The sequence below is a fragment of the Triticum aestivum genome, chromosome 1D (genome assembly GCF_018294505.1).
Source record: "Triticum aestivum cultivar Chinese Spring chromosome 1D, IWGSC CS RefSeq v2.1, whole genome shotgun sequence".
In the NCBI taxonomy this organism is placed as follows: domain Eukaryota; kingdom Viridiplantae; phylum Streptophyta; class Magnoliopsida; order Poales; family Poaceae; genus Triticum; species Triticum aestivum.
This window is the reverse complement of record NC_057796.1, coordinates 160,962,691-160,989,523: the sequence shown is the minus strand read 5'-3', so window position 1 is coordinate 160,989,523 and position 26,833 is coordinate 160,962,691. Positions and strand designations below refer to the sequence as shown.

At 42.3% G+C, this 26,833-nt stretch overlaps 1 protein-coding gene across 1 annotated transcript; it reads left to right on the top strand.

The window, feature by feature from the left end:
• The first annotated feature begins 317 nt into the window (after window positions 1–317).
• LOC123180839 (ubiquitin carboxyl-terminal hydrolase 9) lies at window positions 318–21,800 on the top strand. The gene is made up of 13 exons (XM_044592997.1): window positions 318–623; window positions 3,640–3,864; window positions 6,622–6,766; window positions 7,276–7,335; window positions 7,451–7,546; window positions 8,137–8,535; window positions 8,611–8,751; window positions 11,016–11,186; window positions 15,532–15,789; window positions 15,889–16,034; window positions 20,240–20,788; window positions 20,881–21,157; window positions 21,271–21,800. Exons 1-13 carry the CDS (start codon window positions 475–477, stop codon window positions 21,448–21,450), a joined length of 2,796 nt encoding a protein of 931 aa, XP_044448932.1. The 5' UTR covers window positions 318–474; the 3' UTR covers window positions 21,451–21,800.
• The last annotated feature ends 5,033 nt before the right edge of the window (window positions 21,801–26,833 follow it).

Genomic DNA, 26,833 nt, shown 5'->3' with positions numbered 1-26,833 from the left:
TACCAATGCATTAATTGTAATGCATGCATGCATAAAGTACATGCATTGGTCAATTTCCTCTTAATACTTGCATGCAATGATTTAATGTACCTTGGAATCTAAACTTGTGATGGGAACACCCAAATTGAGCCTTATAAAATGGAAAAACTAAAATTTTGAGATAAACCCTGTAAAGGAAGTATCACGTCCTCGAGCTCGGATGATTGTCTACTTTTGTTTTTTGTCGATGTTTCCCTAAAAGGGGGCATTGCAAGCTTAAGATAGGGAGCATTGTTCAATAAATTAGACCGGTTGCCTATAGAACCATTTTTTACACACTCTCTCACGTTGTTGTCTCTTCTCCTTCCGTTGCCTCCGCTTCGCCTTTTCCTGTTCCGTCCAAATAAAACGCTCGAGCTACCAAACCCTAGGTAGGGCTCCTTTCGATCCGATTCAAGTCGATCTCAGTTGGGTGCGAGATTGGACTGGAGGGGGATGACGATACCTAGTGCCGAGGGATTCCTCCCGGCGGCGAGCTGCCTGCCGTGCACGGCGGAGGAGGAAAGGGCGGCCGTCGACGCACTCACGCGGGAGGCCGACGCGAATGTCAAAGACGGCGATCTCCGCTATCTCATCTCACAAAGGTGGGCGCAGTGCAGGACCATCTTCCTACTTACACTTTTAATTTTTTCTGCGCATTTTTCCTTCGTGGAATGGGTTCGAGTTTCCGGTTGATAAGGCGGATGCCATGCGGATCTTACGCCGGGCAGCAATTTAGGGATTTGGGATATGGGATCTGGCGTCTTAGTCTGTGTTATGGCGCGATCGAATCTTTGTGTTTTCGGGTCTGTGTTGCGCAGTAGTAATAATAATCTAATCGTGATGCCCCTCTCGATTTGCCTCTGTATCATCTGGAAATCGTAGGTTTTGTAGTGGATGGTCCTATATGATGATATAAGACAAATTCTCATTTATGTTGGCTATTGCAGATTATTTGAGCGACCAGTCTATGCAGTTGCTGACCTGCATGCCTTGTTATAATAGGAGTGCACTTAACTGTTAGCTATCTCAGTTTTGACTATCAGTATCTGGTGGTACATTTTGATAGGTTATCTGCGAGGGACTGCAATTATGATATTAGAGACAACTCAACAGTTCACCTGTTCATTGAGCAGATATTATGTATGAGTGTATATAGCGATTCATTCGTCATAGATGTCTGCGCCTCCTTCATACTCTCATATGATTTGGCATCCAGTTAAGGATGCTGAGTTAGAGGAAATCAAATTATGACAATATGTGTTCCGGCTTCTCTCTCCCATTATCTCCCATCTCTCTCTCTCTCTCTCTCTCTCTCTCTCTCTCTCCTGCCCTGTGTGTGTGCGCACGCGCCTGAGGCCACAGCTTTTCTCATCTCCTTTCTCATTGATCCTCTCGATTTCCTGGTGCGCTTGTTCGTGGCGACTGGGAGGTTGTCAGCGACTAGTGGCGATGGGGTACTATGTTTGGGGAAAGGTCGTTTCCACCGATACGACTACTGCAGAACCCAGATACCGAAAAAGGCTTTCGCCCCGCTTTATAAATAAAGCAACCACCGAGCACAAAGTCAACAAAGTACCATCTGAACAACACACACAACGCCACCACAGTCAAGGTCCAACAGACACACACACAGACACCACACGGGTTCAGCTGCGGGCACAGCACAACAAGCCCAACACAACCACAACAAGCACTCACCAACACACACGGATCTGCAGAACCCAGATCCGTAGTTAGCGTCGATTCCGGTGGCCAAAACGCATGAACCTGGCATATCCCTCGTCTCTGGCAGATGGAGAGGGCAGCTCAGGTGTGCCCCTCGCCCCCGGACATGGATTTAGTGAGCCTCCCGTCTCTGATGGTTGGTGGGTGTGGATCTGACGTGTCATGTATTCCTGCTTGAACACAGCCAGATCCATTGCAGTGATGTATGTCCCGGGGAATGTTCATCACCGTGTGCGTCAGGCAAAATTGTGCAGAGGAATGCTTGAAGGAATGGAGCACACGGTGGCATCTCGCTGTTCTTCATGATATTGGCATTGTTCCTCTTCTTTTTTGGGTCTTCTTTCAACTGATGACAAATCAGTTAGTTTGATGCGGCAGCATTGCAATTTGTAATAGTTACGTTGATTTGATTAATCCTTTTACATGACGGTGAGACTGGACGGTGAGGCTACTTTCTTATTGGTGTCAAATTTGTTCATGGGTGATGCATTTTGTTTGTTCATGGATCAATTGGTTCCGCTGTCCAAATCATTTTGTTTTCATCAACCTTCCAAAAATTAATGGATGAGGCATCAACTAATCCTACTGGTGAAGCTCTCTTTTTAATGGTCACACATTTGTTCACGGATGATGCATATGAACTAATCCTGACGGTGCATCGAGAAATTTGCTCCAATCAGAATGAATCATGTTAAGATTTATTATGACATTCTGAATAGCAGTTTTTTGTAAGCCGAGTGTTTTTTCGGAGGTAAATTGCGTGTTAATGACAAGGTAGACTGGTAAAAAGTAAACGCACCCTTGAAAAGTTCGTGGGACCAGTCAGAGAGAGCATGCTCCCTCGTGCACAGCGGTGAGAATTTTTAAAGAACAAAGCAGAAGAATATGCAGAAATACAGCCTCCTATAAACTGCGTGGCGTACATCTCCACACACTTGAGCGGCTTAGTTGTCAGGCTCACATGTGCTTGGGGGCCGTTTTGAGTATCCATCATTCATACTGTTATTCTGTTTGTACTGGATGTATAAAGCCGTACTGAAGGTTGTAGAGGAATGATAACAATGTCTGTTCCTTCTTACCTATTTATTAGTATAACAAGGAAGTGACCTCCCCAGCCTACACGTGCTTCAGTCTAGGAATACGTTAATAGAAAACATGAAGCGCATGTTTGGTTCGCTACAACATTGTGCGGGCCTTAGGTAGGCAAGTTTTACTAACCGTGCCAGAGTTTTGCTTCACCACACTTTTTTCTTACCTTGCAGTCAACGTGTCATAGGACAATGTTAGGCCAAAACTTGCTGAAGGCATGGCCAACAGTTTGTTAGCCATATAAAGTGTGGCTTGCCGCATTTTGTCACGACTACACGTGCCACTATTTGGTAGCTAACCAAACAGGCCTGGAACCAACTGAGGGACTTTAAAGCCTTGAATTGTTTCCTGACTTCCTGTCCTTTATTCTAATTTCCATCAACTTGTCTGTATTGGAGAACTCTTAGATGTTTGAATTCACTCTTCAATATGGAGCGAGTAAATGAACTACGATGAGGACCATGTGTTTCAATATTACTGTCTGTGAACACATAAATTGACATCCAAACCACTGGCAGTGGAAATTGCAACTTCCGTTTAAAACCCTGCAAATTAATGTGTACAACAGTGTTTATATTTATGTTTTCAAACAATTCAATCCAGATGCCCTTCTTGCTCTAGGTTGCTTGTAAGTATTACTACCTCTGGATTGCACTTGTGCCTGTAAATATCATATCTGCATTGGAGGTTGTATTGCCGGTTTGAAGTTAAAATATAGAGCTATCTGCTTTTCATTGAAATAATTACTTGGACATTTCAATTCCATGCTTTGGCCATTCAACTGCTGCTGTGTAAATGTTGCAGCTGGTGGACCAACTGGCAATCTTATGTGGGCTTACTCAGTTATGGGGAGAATGACACTGACATTCCTCTTCAACCTGCAAGTAGACCTGGAGAGATTGATAACAGAAAGCTTGTTTTGGAGGAAACTAGCAGTGGCAGTGAAGATACAGAGCTCCAAAGAACCTTAAGAGAAGGGGAGGACTACACTTTGGTGCCACAAGATGTCTGGAGAAAACTATATGACTGGTATGCAGTTGCAACGGCACGTAATATATGTTTTTCTTTGTTTCTTTAGCCCTGTTTACTGCACTTTGTAGCAGGAACTTTGCTAGACCAATAATATCACCTCCGCCATCCTGCTTGTTGACATTAGTTGTTGCCTTTTATTTTTCTCTCGCCTGCGACTAGTAGTTTTGGACCACATTATGTAAATACTTCTGTATATGTATATCCCCACCATTTTTGGTGTGTGTTTGCTCCTTGGTGGTGGGTTTGTAACCCATGCACATGCATGCACAATCAAGAAATGTATGTTGATCAGTTCCATCTTTGGAAGTTGCAACTAGTAGTAGGTAACTAGGTATAGGTTGCAGATGTTTAATTTCTGATGCCAATGGAGTAATGAGAATGGGGGGTATATAAGGAGAAGGGCAAGAATGTTGTGCTACAATAACACGTATTTAGTGAAAAAAAGGGGTAAAAGTGCAGTGAGAAAGAACAAAATTTGGAAAGCTAGAACAACACATATTGGGAGCAGAAGAATACTTGACGCATCTCTAGTTGACAGACAAATAAGTAATGTTTTGTACGGTAACACGGTCTTGAAGAGGTAACTATAAATTTATACTGCTGGTTGATATTTATGAGAGAAAGAATAATAGTAGAGCCAACAGCTGGCTATATAAAACTGCCATGTCATCAAAAAGTCAGCCTTGTTAGAGGATCTCTAGCAGATTTTGCAAAAGCTCGCCGGCCCGTAAAATTCCTTCTGTTTTGCAGGATCTCGGTTTTTTGGCCCCAAAAGATCCGTTAAACGTAGCCCGGCCCGTAATTTTTTTACAGGCGGCCCGCATGTCCATCCCTCCGGCCCTATATGTACGGGGCCGGCCCTGTTTTAGGGTTAGCAAACCCTTCCCCCTCCGCCGCAATCCGCCCACTCTGCCGCTAGCCTTCCCCAACTCCAGCGACAAATCTTGCCGCATCTCCTCCGTTTTTTCTTCTCCTCGATGGCCGGTGGTGCTGGCGGGCGTGGCGGCCGAGGCGGGTCGCCTCTGCGCAAGCTCGCATGACACTACGCGGAGGCCAGCAGCTCCAGCCTGCCCGCCGTCGAGCCATGTTGCTCGAAGCAAGTGCGTGACGGTGGGCTGCTCTCCCGGCGGGTCGAGCCCTTGGGCCGGCTTCCACGAGCTCCACGAGCAACTCTTTCCGCATTTCCAGAGGTGCCGGGAGGCCGATGCGAGCTCGTCGCCTCGGAGAAAGCTTTGGCGGCCGGAGAAGAAGGTGCCGCCGACCATCTCATCGCCACCAAGGAGGTGCACGACCTTGCCAATGCGCTCCGCAAGACCGTCACCAAGTTCTACCTCGGCGTTGACGAGTGACCGGTGACTCTAGGTTTAATTTGTAGTGCGAAGTTTGTATTTCCTATGTATGCACTACCGTTGTGATGGACTATTTTCTAGCACGAAGATGTTTTTAAATATGCAGTATGAAATTTACGGGATCTGTTCCGCCGGAGCCTTTGCGTTCCCGGAAAATCGTTTTTTGGGGAATCCTAAAACGATTTTGCAGTACCGTTTTTTAGCGGATCTGCTTGAGATTCTCTAGTTACATTAATAGAGTTGGCTATTAGGTTAGTTTTTTTTCACTCTCTGTCATCATCAGGGGTGTCTGGAAGTTAGCTATCCACGTGGCAGAACCATGACTAGGTTTTGAGACCTCAGGGCACTACCAATGCTTATATCTTAGCATGGTTTCATAGGTAAAAATCTGATGTGGCACTCTATGTATCGAGGAAAGATGGAGCAACCATATATCTTAATCTAGATACACTACCTCTGTTCTGAATTATAATACTCCCTCTGTTCCATAATGTAGTGCCTATAGATTTTTGCAAAAGTCAAACATTACAAACTTTGACCATATTTATAGCGAAAAGTAGGTACATCTAAAATACCAAATGCACATCATTGAATACATCATGAGTTATATTTTCGGAATGTACATGTTTGGTATTGTAGATGTAGGACAGTTTTCTCTATACACTTGGTCAAAGTTGGCAAAGTTTGACTTTCACAAAAATCTATAGGCACTACATTGTGGAATGGAGGGAGTATGTTTTTAATATTTCAGTATGGGCTACATACGGATTAAAATGAAGTGAACAAACACACTAAACCGAGTATATATACATTCGTTTCAGAAAAAAGCTAGAATATCTTATAATTCAGAACAAAGGGAGTAGATCTTAGCACCAAATCCAAGACATCTCATAACTTTCTCCCACAGAAGGCATTAAATGATTTTGTTTTAGATAGAACACGATATAGTGCAGTGGGACTACTTATATCTAAACATCTATCTAATGCCATTAGATATAGCTTAAGATAAAGTGCACTGGGACTGCCCTAATGGGTTTCAACTCTAGCCTACCCCAACTTGTTTGGGACTGAAGGGCTTTGTTTTTTTTTCTTTCTCTTTCCTCCATTTAATATTTTTACCTAGAAGCACGTGTAGAGCCCACTCCTCTTTTATCTTGTCTGTGTCCTCCACATTGGCTAAAATGCCATGTAAGTGGACTTATAGCCGATGAGAGTGACAATGTTCTTGATATACTTCTCAAGACAAATCTATCCATATGATTCTCAAGCTTCTAATTTTAATTTTAAATGTTTAAAAGGATATTGGCGGTCAAAGTTTAGTGTCCCTTGTTTGTTAACTGAGGAGTACTTAGATTATTTAATCTTCGTCATATCTGTTACTTATGAGGTGGATTGATATTTTCAGGTATAAAGGTGGACCAGAGATATCTAGGAAAGTGATATGTGAGGATCCAACTTCCAGGAGATACATAGTCGATGTCTATCCCCTTCATTTGACACTAATTGATGAAAGAGACAACTCTGCACGGACCATCAAACTAAGTAGGAAGGTGAATTGGAGCTAACGTATATTCTTTTAAAATATGATGAGCATGTGTAACTATCTATCCACATACAAATTAAGGCTGTTATGATATCTTTATGACATGTGATAGATAATCTGCTGACCAGTAGATTACACCGCTATGTTGCATAACTTAGTTGGCTAGTCTTAGTTGTAAACATCTTTTGTATTGTATGCATGAAGATAATACGTAAAACCCTGACTTTCTCCTTTGGGATGGTAGTGCCAAAAAAAAAGAAAGAAAAAGAGGCGCAATTGGGCTGGTCTTTCTTCCCTTTTTCCTCCTTTTGTTCTCTGGAACACTATCCCGGGTATTCATACTTGTTTGCTGTTGGTGAAGGCACAAATTTTTGTTACAAGATGATACTACATACTAATGTGGCATGTTTTTTTTGTAACTACTTTGGATTGGAAGTGCATGAAATAAGATGAATTTTATGAGCAATTTTATTCTCAGTCATTTATTTTTTGACACCTGCATTCTGATGCTTCCAGGCCAAAGTTAGTGAGCTTTATAGATTGGTTTGCTCACTTTTGTCTGTGGAGCAGTCCAAGGTATACTCACTACCACCTATGTATCTCACATATTGTGCCTTGTATCTTCAGTAGAGCTGCAGCATTGGTCTGCTTGTACCATCCAGACTTTGATCCTTGTGTTTTAATGGTTCAGGTTCACATCTGGGATCATTACCAAAAGTTGAAGAACAAAAAGTTGACCAATCGCAATGAGACACTTGAGGAAGCTCAACTTCTGATGGATCAAGAGGTACCATGTTTCTTTTCATGCACTCCTTTCTTTGCTGAAACATTTGAAGGTTCCTGTTATTATCAGCAACAACATGGGTCCTGTTCATGGTCTGCTGTTGCATGTCACCTGTTTATAGATGAATATAGCATCCACAATCAAGTAGTGACAAACCATTAAGTTTGCTTCTCCTCTAACGTTTGTGCACATTTAGTATGCTATAATATGGTATAACTCCTTTTGTAACACTGGTATGAAGTTGCGAGATGAAAATCTGTTTTGAGTTTATTGGTGCTATATGTAAATGTAATAATTGGCTGGGTTGAAACTTACAACCCTTCCTATTTATGCAAGAATGCTTGTGGCCTTCTCAAATTATATACTCCCTCCGTCCCAAAATTCTTGTCTTAGATTTGTCTAGATACGGATGTATCTAACACTAAAACATAACTAGATACATCTGTATTTAGACAAATGTAAGACAAGAATTTTGGGACGGAGGGAGTACTTCCGTTGTGCATGATTGCCCTGTGTTAACTACAGGCCTGTAACTTCTTTGCTATTTTCTCTAGCTTGGCTGAAATTCCTTCATTCTTGCTTTATGCTTACAGATTCTCTTGGAGGTTAGTGCAGATGATATCTGGTCTTCCGATCATCGTACAAGATCTACCAGCAATGAATTAGCATTACTTCCACTGGAACCCACCACGTCATCATTCTCAATTGCTGGAGGCCCTAACTTTTCAAATGGCTATTCATCTGGAATTGGTTCCAGTCTTTCACAAGATAATAGCCTTAATCCTTTAGTAAGGGACACAGAAGATGGGTATAGTATTTTCAGCAATGGAACGAAAGATGACATCCATGGATTGACTGGGTTACATAACCTGGGTAATACATGCTTCATGAATAGCGCCATACAGTCCTTGGTCCATACGCCTCCACTGGTGGAGTATTTTTTGAAGGAGTACACTCAGGAGATAAACACGGAAAATCCGCTTGGGCTGCAGGTACGAGCTCATTTTTACCCACTTGGGGCACATGATGTTGTTATTCATGATATTTGAGGAATTTTAATGATGCAGGGTGAACTTGCAGTAGCATTTGCTGAACTACTGAGAAAACTTTGGACCGCTGGTCGCACTTCTGTACCTCCACGTGCATTTAAGTCAAAACTTTCTCGTTTTGCTCCTCAGTTTAGTGGATATAATCAGCATGATTCTCAGGTTCGTGTTGCTCAGAATGCATCGGTCCGCGTTGGTCCTTAAGATGTTTATGCTATTTCAACTTGGAAGAATTAAACACATTTATCCAAGTTTATTATAGTATTGGTTCTTTTTTATCGTGGAATACTATAATATACTTGGATAGTACTGTAGCATTTTTTTCTTTGGTGCATTTTCTAATCAATCTAATGAATTTAGTCTGTAGCATTTTTTTCTTTGGTGCATTTTCTAATGGATCTAACGATTTTCTTGTACAGCTAGGTATCTCATTTTGTGTCATTTTGTAGATATTAGAAGATATCCTCTTCTGTTTTAGATTTACAAAGATTCTAATTCATGATGCCCTGTTTATTTTTCTTTCGTTTTTGAGATGTGATATCCTATCTTCTGTGCAAAGTATATTTGCTTAACAACCTTTTCTCTGCTTTGATCAAGCTTGCATCCATATGGCATCGGTACCATATTGCCCTTTTGATTACTTGGTATCATTTGTGACCCTCAGTTCCTGAAGCATTGACTATATGATCTCAGTTCTGCCTATTCGAAATACATGTCTTCCATCTCCACAGCTTGTTTCGTTCATACCCATTTACTGTCATTGCCTTCTCTTTTGTAATTGTTATTACTCACTTGGTTTAAAGCTATGAAATACCAGGTGCATGTTAAATATATGGCGGATTTTATAATCTTATGCAAAGTTTGTTGCTCCCTCTATACCCCTAATATGTACCCTGCTTTATTTTGTATTATCTACATGCATGCGTTGTTAGTTCTTTAGACATAGCAATAGTGGTAGCTTAGCCACTTCTGTTTTTGACAGAATAGGTTAGCCGCAATCTTGTCTCATTAGTATAAGTGCAAAGCAGAATGCACCCTATATTTCGTATGGAGTATAATCTCCTTCCACATTTAAATTGATATTCTTCAATGTATGCTTCTATTCTATTTCACTCGGCCACTCATGCTTCTAATCTACTTTCTTATCTACAACTCAGTGTCTGTTACCCATTTGTTGAGATCTACTTCCCTGTTTACTTTTTTTATATATACTATGCTCTTTGTAAGTAAGAGCATGGTTTCTTTTGAATGTGTCCATCACTAAGTTTTCAATGGTTTTAGATGTTATATGTCACTAGTAATCTTGCATGCACAGTGTTTGCCTATAAATCAGGTCAAACTTATTACACGCACAACAAAAATAGAAAAATCACAAATCACAATACACCATCAAAAAATTGGAATACATTTCTACAAAATTACAGGCGGAATGCATGATGTGAAATTATCTAGTTGCACACATAAAAGATAGAAAGTTTACACATAATTTTCCTATCCAATATCATGCCAATTCTATCATACAAAGTCAATTTAACCAAACAATGAGAAGTTACTCCAGGATCGTTATTTTTCATCTTGCTACTGAGGTTAGCATATAGTAGTATTTTCAAGTTTCACTCATGTCACATCAAGATGCAATTCACTCCATCTTACCACTGCCCGGTAATGCACATAGCGTATTTAGGCTAATTTGGAAACATAGTAAGTAAAACTTTACGTTCAGAAGATGCAAGGCAAATGGTTAAGAGTCATATATCGTAACATTCAGGAGCGAAATACCTAATTATATGATTGCAGACCACATTCAGGAGCAAACATCTCAGTTTCCTGCACAGATAACAAAGCAAACAAATGGCAAATGATTTCATCAACCACATTGTTGCTCCGTAGAAAAAGTTTTTCCTTTATACTTTTCAACATTTTCTGTCTTTTCTCATTTAGCTATAACTCTATTCCTCGATAGGCGTTGATCTCATCCCTTAGTCCACTAGAGATAATTATAGTAGTTTACTTTGTAAGGGTATCTATTTAGATATTAAAGAGATTGGTCTAGTTAGGAAGATGAAGATATGATTTGGTACGAAACTCAAGATTATATTCTTAGGCATCAAGTCGAGTCTTCCCTGTAAAAGGGACATGATGTACCCCATATGGATTATCCAACAAATGAGAATAAACTAGTAAAGATGTAATCTATGTCCCCAACCTTCTCCCTCTCATCCTCAGCACCATGGCACACCAACCTTCACTCCTCGGAGCTGTACCCCCAACCTTGTCACATTCATCGGTCTCAGGACCGGTACAAATGCTTGCATGTGGCACACTTGTACATATCGACCTGCATTCTGTTTTTGTTTTGCTACATTTTGTGAAACATTTAAATATACCCTTTTTTCTTACGTAAGAATTGCCTCTCTTTTCTTCAGGAGTTGCTTGCATTTCTGTTGGATGGTCTGCATGAAGATCTCAATCGCGTGAAGAAGAAACCATATATTGAAGCAAAGGATGCTGATGATCGTCCTGATGAAGAATTTGCTGAAGAATGCTGGAATTACCATAAAGCTCGAAATGACTCCATAATAGTAGATAAGTTCCAGGTAAGTAATTTTTAGACTTGAATGATCAGATAATCATGCTTACCTGGAGAAACTATTCTGTTTGAATCCTACTTTATTTTGAATCCTTTTCAAATTATTCGATGCCTTTTACTGTTATTTAGGTATTTTATAATAATGGGAGATTGGGAGCTCATCAAAGCTAAGTTAACTATAATCGGACGTACTAGTGAAAGTTAACCACTGCTAGGTGACACAAGGAACTTGTCCATGCTGTAACCGACGCTGTTGATGTTATTTTCTCATATACTACTTCTGGATTTTATGTGTTTATAGATATACTTTGCAGAATGTATGAAATTTCAGTTTTCATTCAACAAGAAAGCCCATCTATATTTATCACATGATGTTTATCATATTTGTGGCTGCTGATCCTAAAGACTGCATTGTTCTTTGTCTGGGTATTATTAGTTGTCAATGGGAGAATCAAAGTTGCCAGCACGGTGTTAGGCCACATCCTAGGTTGAATTGGGCTAGGATTGTGATCTTCTAGTTTGATTATTGACTGTTAAGAGTTGCACCGTTGGTTTCTAAACCTGCATAGATGGTTCAAGTAGGTCCCTCAACTTGATATTTAGGTCCTGCAGTGTCAGAAAACTTGTTTTGCTTGTTGGCATTGATTATATCTGGGAAGTGGTACTGAATACTAATTGGGTGACTTGCTCTTATGGAGATAGTAGTAGGTGAACCTAAGTGAAAGCAATCACAGCGATCTGCCGTCCTGCAGCCTATCTGATGGCCAAGAATAGATAAAAGTTGCCCTGCAGTTGCTTACCTTGTTGCTCCTCACAATGTGACAAGGACGCACACAAAAGTACATGACCCATCCTATGAGTAGGTCTGATAGAAATAGAAAATTTGGTTTATTTGCAAATTTGGTTAGTGACATGCTTACTGAAAATGGCAGCATAAAACAACACTGAAAATTTGGTTAACCGACTAATTCGGTTCGGTTTTCAGTTCGTACCTAATGCGTTGTTCGCTAATTTGCGTTATATCCACCATGAAGCTGTGTGCCTTTCACCACACACACCTCTCCCTCATATAGGCCAGGTCTCTGCCCCCTTCTGATTAGCTAGACGAGGTGGGACTAATTTCTCCTGCAGCTGCACACTTTACCAAGAATGCCAAATATTGCGTTATGTTTTGATGTAGGGTGGAACCCTATGGTGTCGATCTTTCATGATTTGGAGGGGAAACGGGGAAGAACACGAAGAACACAAGGGGGAATTCACTCAAATAGACAAGATAGAATCGCACATGTGCTAGAGAGATACACGATCCAAAGTCAACAAGGGAGGATACAATCGGTAGCTAGTTCATCACATAGAGGTCTTGATCTCCATGGGAGTATGTAAGTGGCTGAGCAAAGCTCTATCTCTAATGAGCTAATCCTTTCCTAACCCTAGATGGAGGGTGGAGAGGTCTATATATAGTGCTAGTACAAGTTGGGGCGAGTTGGAGGGATACATGGGCCTTCGGCCCGTTCACTGTGCGCAGACAGGTGCCGGATGTCCGGGCTGGGGCTTGGATGCCTGGGGCTTTGGGACGGGCCGGATGTTCGGGCTGGCTCGGGCTTTCGGTGCTGTAGGGTTTGGCTGGATTTCCGGGCGCGGGCCGGATGTCCGGGCCCTGAGCCCCTGAAGCTGGTGTTCGGCTGGACTGCGGTTGGGGGTGAAGTCGCCAGGGGCCGGATGTCTGGGTCCTGTAGCATCTTGACGGTTCTCCTTCTTGAGTCTCGATGTCCTTGCACTTGGGGACTTGTCCATCATCATGAGTGTCTCTGAGAGGGTCCTCTTGGTACCACATAGCATTCCGGATTTAGGTAGTAGCCATGTCTCATGTGGGTCATACAGAATGTCACTAAGGAGAGATGTCACCTCGGTCTCGAGAGCTCTTGCACGTGCTCGTGTCCGCATCATGTTTGGTTTGGGTCTTCCTGCAGCTGGTTGGCTTGTAGGAGAGGCAGGCTTTTGGACGTTCGTTCCTAGTTCGGATAATCGAGACAAAATACCAAACTGACCAAATTTAACTCGGTTATTGACAGTAACAACTGAATATATTAGTGCCAATGATACAAACTGAAAGAGCGTTTTTTGTTGTTGTCGGTGTCGTTTCGGTTTCTGGTTTAGCGGTTTTTATTCCCACCCTTGTGATCACCTTCTAAGTTTGCGGAACATCCAAGAGACCCTAGGTTCCAGGCATTCACCATGTTGTTGGGTGGAGATGCTTCGAGGTCAATTGGTTTCTCTTGATACTCTAATTATCATTGTTAAGTACTATATTATATCTCCTTATATCTCCTCTTCCTATCAGATCGGTCTTTTGGGATGGATGGTCAGATGACTATATCGTAACATGGTATCAGACCTGAGGTCTTTTGGTTAAAGCCTCGTTCCCCAATCACCAGTCATTTATCCACGCCCACGTCGGGCGTGGGGGAAGGTGCTGATCATTCCGTATCCACATCGGATGTGTGTGTGTGTGGTGGGGGGGGGGGGGGTAGGTGTGGTGGGGTGGGGGTGTTAAGTATATTATATCTCCTCTTAATATCATATCGGTCTTTTGGGACATTGGTATCATAGCTGAGATCTTGGGTTCAAATCTCGGTGCCCGCATATTCCCCAATCATTTATCCACGCCAACGTTGGGCATTGGTGGACGTGTTGATCATTCCATATCCACATCGGATGTGAGGGGGAGTGGGTGGGGTGGGGGGTTAAGTATACTAGAGGATACATGGCGCGTTGTTGCAGGAATTGGTTGACAAAATATTGGGTTGATAACATGAGAACAAATTTTTTAATACATTTGACATGCTGTATTTGATTATGTAGAGTTGCAAAATCTTTGTTGAATATAAGTAGAATATAATTGAATGGAGAACATTTTTCCATGCATGATTGAATGTTGTGGTGGGTCTTTCTCCATGCATGGTTTGCATGCTAAGGTGGGCCTTATTCCGTTCATAATTGTATGATGAGGTGGCATGCTTGCATGTTGACATAAATAAGTTAGTGGGGATCACTCTCTTATGTATATAGGATTATATCTCCTCTTCCTCATGTTATCAACCCAATATCTTAACATTGGTATCAGAGAGCTGAGGTCTTGGGTTCAAGTCTCGGTCCCCGTATCTCCCCCAAGCATTTATCCACGTCGGGCGTGGGCCGAGGTGTTGATCATGCCATATCCACATCGGATGCGAGGGGATTGGGGGGGGGGGGGGGGTGATGGTGTTTAGTATATTGTATCTCCTCTTCCTATTAGATCGGTCTTTTGGGATTGATGGTTAGATGACTATTAACATGGCATCAGAGCTGTGGTCTTGGGTTCAAGTCTCGGACCCTGCATTTCCCCCCGTGAGGGTAGGTGCTGATCATTCCATATCCACATCGGATGCGAAGGGATCTGTGTGTTAAGTATATTATATATCTCTTCCTATTAAATCGGTCTTTTCAGATAGATGGTTAAACGACTATCTTAATAATCACCACTCGGAAGCTACGATCTGCGTGGAGCAGTGCGATTAGGCAACAGCAGATATGCCACACTTGTCAGATTGTATGCGTAGCTGACGGGGTTGTCTTGATTCATTGCCCACCGCTATTATGAGCCACATTATCTCATGAAATCTCCATTGCCTTCCAACATCATGCATAATTTGTTTTGTCTAATTCACATGGTGTCCAAATCAGATGTGTTAGTGGTCTGTGTGCTGATTTATTGATTAGGAGACTTTAGATCTCATAATAAAACAAAAGAGAAAAACCCATTGTTGAACATGGCAAAGTTGCTGCTCTTGTTCAGGAACATGGTGGCCATGGTTTGGTGGGTGGCATTTAGATGAGGCTGGTGGAACAATGGCAGCTGGGTTCACAATGTAGAGGTGTTAAGCATATGAGAGTGATGTTTTTGTCTCCAGGTGTTGGTTCAAAACTTCAAATGTTCCAAGGAGAGAGAGGAGGGAAAATGTGCGCTACATCAGCCAGTAAAATTTTCTATAGACCTCACTTGACCAGTCTGTTCAATATAGAGGACCTAAATGCCTAGTTAGCAAGTCTAGGGATCTACTTGAACCATCCATGTAAATTTAGGGGCACACACTGATATTAATAACTCTGTAAAGATTGTAAGTACCGGTGTTCTCTAGAAATAGAGAACAAAAATAAAGCTAACTATAATATTTAAATTAGCGCTCTTTGTTTGAATTATGTGTCGGTTATCTTACAATTTTTTTTCTTCATATGCGGGGACTGTCTACCAACAAGTTGTTTTTTGTTCATGTTCTCTGCCATAACTATAATTTCTTTGTTTGATGTTTCAGGGGCAATACAAGTCCACCTTAGTCTGTCCAGAATGCAACAAAATCTCTGTTACCTTTGACCCATTCATGTATTTATCGCTACCATTACCCTCAACTGTTACTCGAATGATGACTGTGACCGTATTTAGTGGTACTGGGGATTCTCTTCCCATGCCTTACACTGTTACAGTACCGAAAAATGGAGTTTGCAGAGATCTTTGTAAAGCCCTGAGTGATGCGTGCTGCTTAAAAGAGTCTGAGACGTTGTTACTTGGAGAGGTAAAATACTTGTCATGTTTTACTTGCCTAGTCATTCGTGAAACTCGAGTGTAGGTTTTTTCAGCAAATAACTAACTAAAGGTTACTGACATTTATCAGGTATATGATTATCGGATATACCGTTATTTCAGTCCATTGGAGCTACTTCATATTATAAAAGATGGTGATCAGCTTGTTGCTTATAAGCTTCCTGCTGGCCATGAAAAACTTTTGAGGATTGAGATCCTACATCGGAATGTGGATAGGTGAGTCATGCGAATGTTATTTTTTTCATGTCTTAGGCTCAGTTTTTGGTTTTTGTGGTGTGCTGCCCCAAATGCTGGAATGTAGCAACTTAATTGACTTTTACTAAATTCTAGTAAGTTTTTTTTACACCTAAAGAATACGCTTGATATATATATAGAAACACATACATGCATTTGGAGAGGCAGCACTATGCCAAACAGAGCCCTTTTATCATTTTCCTCGTGATATTTGTTACTCCCTCCATCCCAAAATAAGTGTCGCTGATTTAGTACAAAGTTGTAATGTTGTACTAAATCAGCGATACTTATTTTGGGACGGAGGGAGTATAAGACACTTGAGCGTTAAGTGGCCCTACTCTGCATCCATTGCATAGATGTGTTCATTATAATGATCGCACCATATTCAAAATAACAACAAAGCGTTTTATCCCAAGCAAAACATTAAAAACCCAAAAAGGAAGAGAGAATGTACAAGTAAACAAAGTGAAGGAAAGCAAATTAAGGTTCATGTATCACTGATTTCCATATAGTCCTATCAAGCGCCAAATCCCTGGGCACATCCAGGGCTCCAATCCTCCACCGGGGATTGCCAAGGCCATCGGGGATCCTCTCCTCCTACCACGGGCAGATCATCATGGCAGTTTGGAAGACAGGGTAGAGGGGAGAAGATCACGTTGCGAAAAAAAACGCTAGGCGTAGCGCTCAGGTAGTCGCTGGAGGAGATCGCTAGATGCAACCGCGTGAGCCGTGGCTTTTCTCGCTGAGCTATCTAGGCGTGGATCTCTCGCCCGGGGAAAGGAAGGGGATTGGGGCAGAATATCCCCAGCGAACGAGCGACCAAACGTCCTCGTGGTTTTCCAGGGCCGAGTTTGCCTCGTGGGCTCTGTGCCCTGGTATTTGACGGGGATCCCCCCGGGTTCACGGGCTACCAAACTAGCCCTTCAAGTCTCTTTTTACCATATCGGTCGCCCCCCTACCCCCCTTGTATTTTTGCTACTCTTTAGACTACCACTATTCTTTCACTAGTGCTTCTGCTGCCCGCTGATTTATATATGTCTTAACCACCTTGTCTTTAATCGGTGCCATCCCTACCTTATCACGTATTCCGTCATTCCTAATTCGGTCCTTTATTATATGGCCACCCATCCACCTTAGCATGCACATTGTTGGGTACGTTTGTTTCTTAGTAAGGCTAACACTCTTGCTCCATATAGCATCGCAGGTCTGATAGCGGTCCTATAGAACTTTTGAGCTTTTGTGGGACCTTGCCATGGAGGGTGTCAGATGCTTGCCGCCACTTCATCGAACCCGCTTTGATTCTATGGCTAACATCCTCATCGATACCACCGTTGCTTTGTAGCGTTGATCCTAAAAGGATTCATAAATGTTATACGTATCAGAATTGGGTCTTCTAAAAGGAAAAATATTGGATTCAACCGACTGATTTGCTGCTCGCATCTGCCGTGTGCTGGGCCGTTCGATCGCAAGCAGTACGGCCGCATGAAAACTTAGGTGCATGTGCGTGATCCCTACTAGTACAGTACCTTCTACTAATACATAATTTGGCTTTTTTAATACTTCTAGTTCTATGGTCGGAGCACAGTGGCTGGCATGCTGTCGTACCTTCCTAGCTTATGAGGTGTGCTTTCTTCTCGCCCCAAGCCAATGCGCCAGCCCGCTGATGTGCTTTTTCCTTGGTGCTACTGCACTGTCGTCGCTGCTGCTCGCCAGCATCGCCACCCAGTCCAGCGCTGCCCTCGCAATAGCGACAACGTCCTTTCTGTCAGAGGAGTTTGCAGCACCGGGGACCTCTACAACAACAGATAATGTTGCGAATAACAGGCGAGCTCGCGGCGCCGTCCCCGTCCCCGCAATCATCCTATGGCTTATGGAAAACACTTGTAAATAGCCTGCTCATAACTCGGCGTGGGTTGGCTGTCTTCATGTCCTTCAGGTCCGATTTTGATCGGATGGTCCCCAGTGCAACTCCCTTCCAGGCGCAAGAAGCGAATCTTTTCCCGAGTGCAGTGTGGGTCATGTTACAACCAGCGAGCACATGACTCATATTGCGAATGGATGACCTTACCCGAGAGCAACATGACTCATGTTGTAAACGGGGTTATGGTGTGGAGGACTTTTTTCTGAAGCAACACGTGTCATGTTGCAAAGAATGCAACATGGCTCATGTTGCAAACGGGTGTCGTGCCGTCGGGGTGTGGAGGACTTTTACCCAAAATAACATGAGTCCTGTTGCAACCTGCGAGGGCAACATGGCTCATGTTGTAAACTGAGGTTAAGGTGTGGAGGGCTTTTTTCCAAAGCAACACAGGTCATTGTGCAACCTAGAGTGCAAAATGGCTAATGTTGCAAACAGGATCAGGGTGTGGATGATTTTTCCGGCTGCAACCTATGAGCGCAACATGGCTCATGTTGCAAATGGGGGTCAGGGTGTGGAGGATTTTTTTTTCCGAACACAACACTGGTCAAGTTGCAACCTACAAACATAACATGGTTTATCTCCCAAACGGGTCAGACCAGGGTGGATGCCCACGAATGTTTTCCCGAGCGCAACATGGGTCATGTTGCATCCAGCAGCGCAACATGGCAGGTCACAATGAATGACTGAAGCAACCACTTTAGACGGTTGTCGCGCATGGGATCCAACGACTCTGGAGGCGTCTGATCCGATCGTGCATGTCTTGTCCGCCGCTCCGATGGTAACGATTTTTGTTGCCATGTTGTAAACTTGTACTTGCGTTTGCTGCAAATACATGGGTGAATGTTGCAAGTGTTTGACTACTTCATATGTTGGATGTTTTTCTTGTCAAGATTTTTGTTGCGATCAATGGTGATTTGTTGTATAGCTAAATGGTTCAAATCACCCGGATGATCCACGCGCAACGTCTATCAGGCATTGATGCAAGCTAGTCGCAACATATTACAGTGACAGTCATAATTGTTGCAAGTGGGACGATGAGGTGTCAAGGACGATCGCCCATTGCTGCAAGACAAAAGGACGCCTGTACAAGAGTGGTGCTGTTGTTGCAAGACGACCGTCTCTATATTTTGTTACTGCAAAGATATATATTATCTCTATTTTGTTGCATACGTTTCTATGAACGTTGACGACAAAGATAGGCTCTAGGGGCCATGCAGCATGAGCATGAATGGCTTGATACGTAACTAAAATCTGGATTGTGTGAGGCTGCTACAATATGAGCAGCTAGCTACAACCTGTAGTTGCTGTACAGAACATACATTAAACTAGTATTGTGGGGTCCTGATGCCCACTTGATTTGTGAAACGGTGCATCCCTGGCGTCAGCACCACACAGCGGCTGCCAAAACGGTGCTCCGGTTTGACTGATCAAATAATCATATGGCTTACAAATTGATCGAGTGGCCATCGAGCCGGCTGATCCCGTATGAGTATCAGCCGGCTGATCCTGTGTGAGTATCAGCCGGCTGACGCTGGTGCTCGCCCTTCTAAAGTGCCTACATGCGGCTGGAGGCTGACAACAGTGTTGATTGTGCTTTCAGTCTCTTATGGCCAAAAGACGTGTAGAGTCTTTACATTATGGTAGACTTACCGTACGGCTGCATATTTAGAATGGGGTTAGGAAGATTGAGATGTGGAAGGGGTCGAAAGATGTGGAGGGGGTGGCAGCACTCCGATCTAACTCTGTAGTAGAGAGCACGAGATTGAGAGTGGACGGGTCATATTCTTCTACATTTTGTTATCATGAATGCCCTTATGATTTACGATCTGCCACAGTAAATGTTTTTTTAATGGTTTAAACTTTGTGCTACACCACTGTACTTGATAGATTTTTCCTTCTGTAGTACTCCGATCCAATAGACCCAAAGTGGTCGGACCCTTCCCCAGACCCTGCGCAAGCGGGAGCTACATGCACTGGGGCTGCCCTAGTACTCCGATCCAAATAAAGTGTCGTGGCTTTAGTTCAAATTTGAAGGGAGTACAATTTTATGCATTATTTTTACTTGCAGATAGCACAGAAAACTGAGATCACCTATACCTCATTTTATGTCTCATCTTCTTTGATGCTATACAACACCAACAACAAAGCCTTTAGTCCCAAACATCTTCTTTGATGCTATATATTTTTTAATAATTCTGTTAGTATGGATGTGAGAATTACTTTCCAAATTAGGCTTATGTTGGTATGTTCTTGTTAATTCACCCAGATTTACTCCAGAGCCCCAGTTTAATGCTCGAAAGCTCATTGGAAGCCCTCTTGTGACTTGTATTCCCAATGACTCAACAAGAAAAGCTGATATTTATGCGGCTGTCTCTGCGGTTCTGGCTCCATTTGTACGAGCAAAAGTGCATGCTCCAGGTGAGTCTCTGTTGAATGGCAGCAGGCCAAGTCTGGATGGTATTGTACTAAAGGATAATGGAGCCTCATGTGAGAAGGGTCTTTCTACGTCAAATGTGGATGAAGCAACGAGTGATGCTGAGTTTTTGCCGTTTAAGCTTTACTTGAGTGATGATAAAGGTCATATAAGAAATCCTGTAGAAGAAGATTCTGATCACGTTTTTGGTTTGCCCATGAGGCTATTGATGGGTTGGTCTGATAAAGAACATGAAATATATAACCTTAAATACATGGATGATCTTCCTGATGTTTTCAAGCCAGGATTCATGTCAAAGAAAACACGGCAAGAAGCAGTCAACTTATTTTCATGCTTGGATGCTTTTCTGAAGGACGAACCTCTAGGCCCTGATGACATGTGGTTAGTATTTTTTTCTTTTGACTAGTCCAGCTATTGGTACCAACTTTCTTCAGTCTGATGGCTTCCACTGGTGCCTTGCCTATCTGCAACAGGTACTGTCCTTGCTGCAAGGAGCACAGACAGGCTAGCAAGAAACTCGACTTGTGGAGGTTGCCTGAGATATTGGTGGTCCACTTAAAGAGGTTTTCATACAGCCGTTATATGAAAAATAAGCTTGATACCTTTGTGAACTTTCCAATCCATGATCTCGATATGACCAAGTACGCAAAGCACACATCAGGAGGCGACCAGCCCCACATCTATGAACTCTATGCGGTGATAAATCATTATGGTGGTTTGGGAGGTGGTCACTATTCTGCCTATGCGAAGGTGCTTGGCCCATCTTTTGTGCGATATTGTTATCCATCAATGTCTTGCATACCATTTGTAGAATCACCTGTGGGTTGCCTGAAATTCATTTGCTGTCCATTTTACACTTGCAGTTAATAGAAGAAGATAGCTGGTATCACTTCGATGATAGTCATGTCTCCACTGTCAATGAAGAGGAAACAAGGACATCTGCTGCTTATCTGCTCTTCTATCGACGTGTTGATGGCAATTCCTGTGCAATGGCCGATGTTGTTCCAGTCGACACCCATATGGTTGATTCACTTGAGGCATAGATTTAAGTCCGAACATCAGTATCATGTGGTTTTGTGGCACTTATGGGCTCGTGCTATGAATATTGTTTGACTGCAATTTTGCTGGTTTTGGGGCACTATTGGTGTATGGTAGGTCGTTGCACAATTGAAGGTTAGGGTTTCCAGTATCTCCAGTCTTGTCGGTTTAAAAGTAGGATTCATCTTGACAAGTAAACTCTGAAGTGTAGCTGGCTACAGCCTACAGGTAGTATGTCGAAGTAACTTCTGAGGATGCGTTGTTGGCTTGGGTAATATATATACTGTCACTATTGGTGTCGATGAGGTTGGTAAACTGGTAATATATCCAGCTGAATGGAAACTATTGAAACTGATATGCTGTATGTAACTTAATCTTTTAAAAACTTCGTCTAGTAACTTCCAGACAACGAGTGTGAAGAATGGTTTTGTTCTCGGACCTTTTCTCTCCACCCCAAGAGTGCATCAAGGGTCTTAACATAGTTTTAATATGAATGAAGGTCTCATTTAAGGCACTAATGAGGCTGCTAAGGGCGTGTTCTGGAGTGCTCCAGCTGCCAGCTTGAGAGCTGGGCTGAACGAAGTTGGCGATAGTTTTAGTGCAAGATTTGAGGATTTGCGAAGCTAGGAAAACTTAGCTCCTTGACAGCTATTCAAGGAGTACTGCCACTGCCCAAGTGAATCCAAGATACCGGTTTGATTGTCTCATCGTGTGCCCGTGCGTTGTACATGAGAGAAATTAGTGTGTCCATCAAAACAGCATCTGGACGGTGTTATCTGACCGTGACAGGAAGGTGAACGCCTAAATCTAGATAAAATACATATCAGCAAGAACTGCTCAATTAGCGTTTGCTTTCTCTTAAAAGAATTCAGATTACCAATGCCGGTTGGTTCCAGGAAGATTTAATTGACGCGCCTCGCTTTCTTTTTAAATATCAACTTGGCAGCCCTATTTGCAAGGGCGACCATTTTTGTTAGGCCGGCTTATTTAAAGATGTTTGCTTTTTCTTGGGTACTTATTAATTCATGCACATCTTTGATTGGATATATATAGAGTACAATATAAGGGAAAGAGATGTTTTTTGAAGGAATGGGGGAGAGAGACTTGGAATTGTACATTGTTTAACCTTATTCTATTTATAACTCCTTATCTTTAGCTTAAACACAATATACTTTTGACAATCTGAGCACCCAAAAGCATAAAAAGAGGACCTAGACACGTGACATGAAGGAAATGGGTCTCTGATGCGGACATGACTGACACAGTTACACCTACGGCCTCTGCTGCTATAACTTTTGGATCAATTATTAGAGCTCGCGCACGCCAGTTAAATTATAAGGTAGGGGTACTTCTGTTTCTTGGTAATGTTTCTAATGTTCATGAAAATATGATATTGCCTAATTTAGATACATTTGTGTTGCTTACAATTGAAGAGCCTAACATGGACAAGAAAGACGAACATTGGGACATGATCGAGCATGGCAATGAAGGCATGCACGAAGGGAACAATAACGGGGTTTCCAGTACTTTGAAGCCATCATGATGACGTATAAGAAGATGAACGAAATATACAAGATGGCCTTTCATAAAATTCGCCCATACCTTATTATTGGTGCCGCACCACCTTATTTTTGGGATAGGCCCATGTAATTTCGAAATACCTTATTAGGCTATTTTTAGAGTCTGTATTGTAGGGGAAACGACTTAAGGCACCGTTTGGACTTGGATTTTGTTTAGATTAAAGTTCACCATAGCTGCATCACGGGTCCTTCTTTTGTGTTCAACGACCAGGCCAAGACGTCACATAACCTCACTTTGATTAATAAAGCTTTCCTCTTATATTCGTAATATCCAGATTGTAATCTCAGTTTCTTACTTGTTCTTCGTTTGCATGCAGGAATAAGACCCTCGTGGTCAGGTTGATCGTGCTCCGTCGTGGTCAATAACCTCTTGGAGTTGGTTTAGTGATTGCTAAGGCGCGGCGTCTTCGCACGTTCATAGTCGGATCGTCAATGTCGACTTCCACCCAAAAACGATAGCTACCTCTCATCGAAACATCGGGACACATTCGCCTCTATCAAGTGATACAAGTTTTCAGGTTGCTCGGTAAAATTTCCAGTTATCCCTACTTATTTTCTTTACCTATCGTCCAAGAAAAAGCCTTACAATTTTTTTAGATTAGTTCATCTGTGTCCCAAACTGTTCGCAACACGAACACGTCACCGTGTACCATCGACGTTGAGGTGATGCACCGCAGCTCACGTCGAAGTAGACCCGTCCGGAAGTGCGGCACGCAAGCAATCCGGTGGGCGCTTTTGTAGACCTGAAACCCCACACGTCCGGGAGGGACCCCGTCAGGGCGCTTGGCGGCTATGGGCTGCCCTAGGTCGACCCGATCGCCCCTAGGGCCTCGAGGTTCGCCGCCCTGCAATGAAGAAGAACGAACAAAGAATGAGGAAGAAGAAGAACAAGGGAGAGAGATAAAAGTAAAGGTAAAAGTGGTAGATGATTGTTTAATTGTGTGTTGTTCAATCGGCCGTCACCTCTTGTCTATATAAGAGGCGGATGGACTTCTCGTACAAGAAAAGGACCTTGATGTCCAAATCATCAAAATCTAACCAAATTCGGTCTTCTCACAACCTCCGGCCCGGATGATTCGGCCAAGACCAGTTTTTCGACATCAGGCCACTAATCGGGATGTAAATTTTACATACAAACTTGGATTAAAACGATTTTTATATCAAAAATCAACTGTCTCAACGAGACTCACAACTTTGCTGTTGAACACTTTTCGATTTGAAGTCATCTTGAGGGTGTTTTGGGCTGTTTTCTAACATCTGCAGCAGAAAAAGTTGTCCGGTCGTCCGGATCCTTGCCCGGATGGCCTTGACCCCGATCATCCGGGTCTACAACCAGATCATCCGGCTTCACTTTTTAGCTTCTGTTGTTTGGGTCGTTTGTTCGGCCTCCGGCCGGATGATCTGGACCCCGGCCCGGATGATCCGGCCAAACACTGCTGCAGCGCACAGTTTTGGCTGTAGAATTCACATACGACCTCTGATGAAGACAATTTTTATATCAAAATCGTCCATTTCGACGAGAAGAACTTTGCAGTTGAAACGTTTTCCATTCGATGTCATCTTGATTGGGTTTTGTGCCATGTAAAAATCTGGTGTCAACACATGCCCTCTGTTTTTCGGCAAAGCTTGCGCGCCGAAAAATAGCTTTCAATACGTTGGTCTAAGGACGATGTCAACACTCCATCGGCCATTTATATGTTCTTAGGATGATAAGTATATATCGGCCATTTTTACTCTTAGGAAGATAATTGTGTATCAGCCATTTAGATTAGCAACAAAAGTGTAGCTAATCAAACGTATGATGATTTGGTAATACCCTTCCATGAATCATGATGTAAGAAATTATATTGCATCCATGGATTAAAATAAACCCATGAAGGGTAACCAATCATACCTGATGACGAACTCCATGGCATATGCATTAATGGCATAGTCGAAGAATATGGATATTGTTTGAACCAAAGATTTTGATGCGCAAACCTTCGACTTGGTTGTTCGGAGCTTTCACTCTTCTCTTTCTTCACCTTTGCCGCACTTTTTGCAATGAATACTTGCATATTATTCTTGTTGATGTTATTTCCTTTGGGAACCCATGCCATGTTCCTCGTTTCAAGTTCTTGTGCACTTAGCTTTTGCAATTTCTTCTTTTGCCAATACGATAAGCCGAGTGGACGCCCCGGCTATGATTTTTTTTGAAGCAATGGCAATTCTTGTTTTACCTTGTGCACTCTCAATTTCTTCTCTTCAGATTTGACACTTGATTGACTTGCCTCATTGCCTTTAGTAGCCAATGTCATCACTTCTTTTTTCATTTAGGATTATATCTGAAGTGACACTCTTACGGCCATCTCTTTTGACGCAGTAGACTTGCTCAACCACCTCCTTATTCTTCCTTGTGCTCTGGACCGATTCGTTTTGAGTGAAACAGCCTTTAATGTATGATTGTTTATTGAATGTGGGCCTTTTTGGAGCTGCATGATTTTTGTGAGATGGTCTAAAATAAGATGGAAAATGTGCACTTGAACCATACTTGTCCCATGATGAATATGAATAAAAATTAGCATAGGGAGGTATCCATGGCATTTGCATTGGCGGCCCAAAATATGGGAATATGATGCATTGAAATTTCCGTTTTGCCAATACCGGTCCTCAGATGTGCGCGTAGGGGGTGATCTTGCCGCTTTTGAATTACTTGGCCGATAAGCAATCTTCTCCTCACTTATCTTATGATATTTTTTCAATAGTTGCGCAAAAGTGATTTTCGCCTTTTTCCTTTGTGCTTACCTTGGCCTTTGATTGCATCGATCTTTGGATTTTCTTGTTGCCCCCAGTACTTAGCGTCTTCATTGCAACTTTGATGGAATTTTTGCCTTCAAGAATAGTATTATTGTGCTCTTGAAAACCTCTTTACTTGAAAGCTTAATCCCGTCACCTACAATTTTTACCTTCTCTTTAAATGAATCGGCTTGAAGCAGCCGTTGTAAAAACTTTTTGCCATCAAGATCAATCGGAATAGACTGGTCATACCTTGGCGTTTCAATAAATCACAATCATCCATTTTCAATGGCCGATTTAACTATTTGGCGAAACATGTTGCAATCCTCAACACTATGCTTGAACAAATCATGCAACTTACAATACATTCGTCCTTTGATTGATGCCTTGACATGGTGATCAAGAGTTCTAATGTAATTATTTTCAACAAATCAAATATTTGGTCACATATGCTTGAATTGAAGGTCTACTTCTTGTTTTCTACCCGATCTTGGTGTGCGAACGGCTTTGGAGTTAAGCAAATGAATGGTTCAAATTTGGAATATCCCCATTTGGCTATGCATTGTGTTTTGCACCCTATCTCCGATGTATTTGAATAAGATATTACATTAGCATCGGATCTCTCAAAAGAATTTAACCTTGGCTTTAAATTTCTGAAATGAAAATAGTTAGAATACACATGTCTCAATTGAGACCAAGTGCAAGCCAAGTATGAAACAAGCAAAACTACCCAATTAGATATGAAATTTTGATAAAGCAATGGGGAAAACTTTGGCTGCAATAAAAGTGACTATCACTCTTTATAAATGGCACAATAGGTTGACCGATATGTCCTATAACAATTTTATTGCTAACAAGTAAATTACCCCTATTCATTGGTATTTCAAAATTACTTATGAGAATTTTTCTTATAGAAGCATCAACAATAAAGTTGCGACCAAATCGGAGGATAGGTAAATCACTTGCTAGACATACCTCTTCAAATACTTTGGGAGAGCATGATGGTTGCGTGACTTGAACGATATCTTGTTCC

What these genes read in the sequence shown, in the direction of transcription:
- LOC123180839 (XM_044592997.1), top strand. Translation starts at nt 475, where the DNA reads ATGACGATACCTAGTGCCGAGGGATTCCTCCCGGCGGCGAGCTGCCTG. An exon ending in ATAATCAGCATGATTCTCAG is followed by an intron (nt 8,752 to 11,015) that starts GTTCGTGTTGCT and finishes TCTTTTCTTCAG; the next exon opens with GAGTTGCTTGCATTTCTGTT. An exon ending in TAATAGTAGATAAGTTCCAG is followed by an intron (nt 11,187 to 15,531) that starts GTAAGTAATTTT and finishes TTGATGTTTCAG; the next exon opens with GGGCAATACAAGTCCACCTT.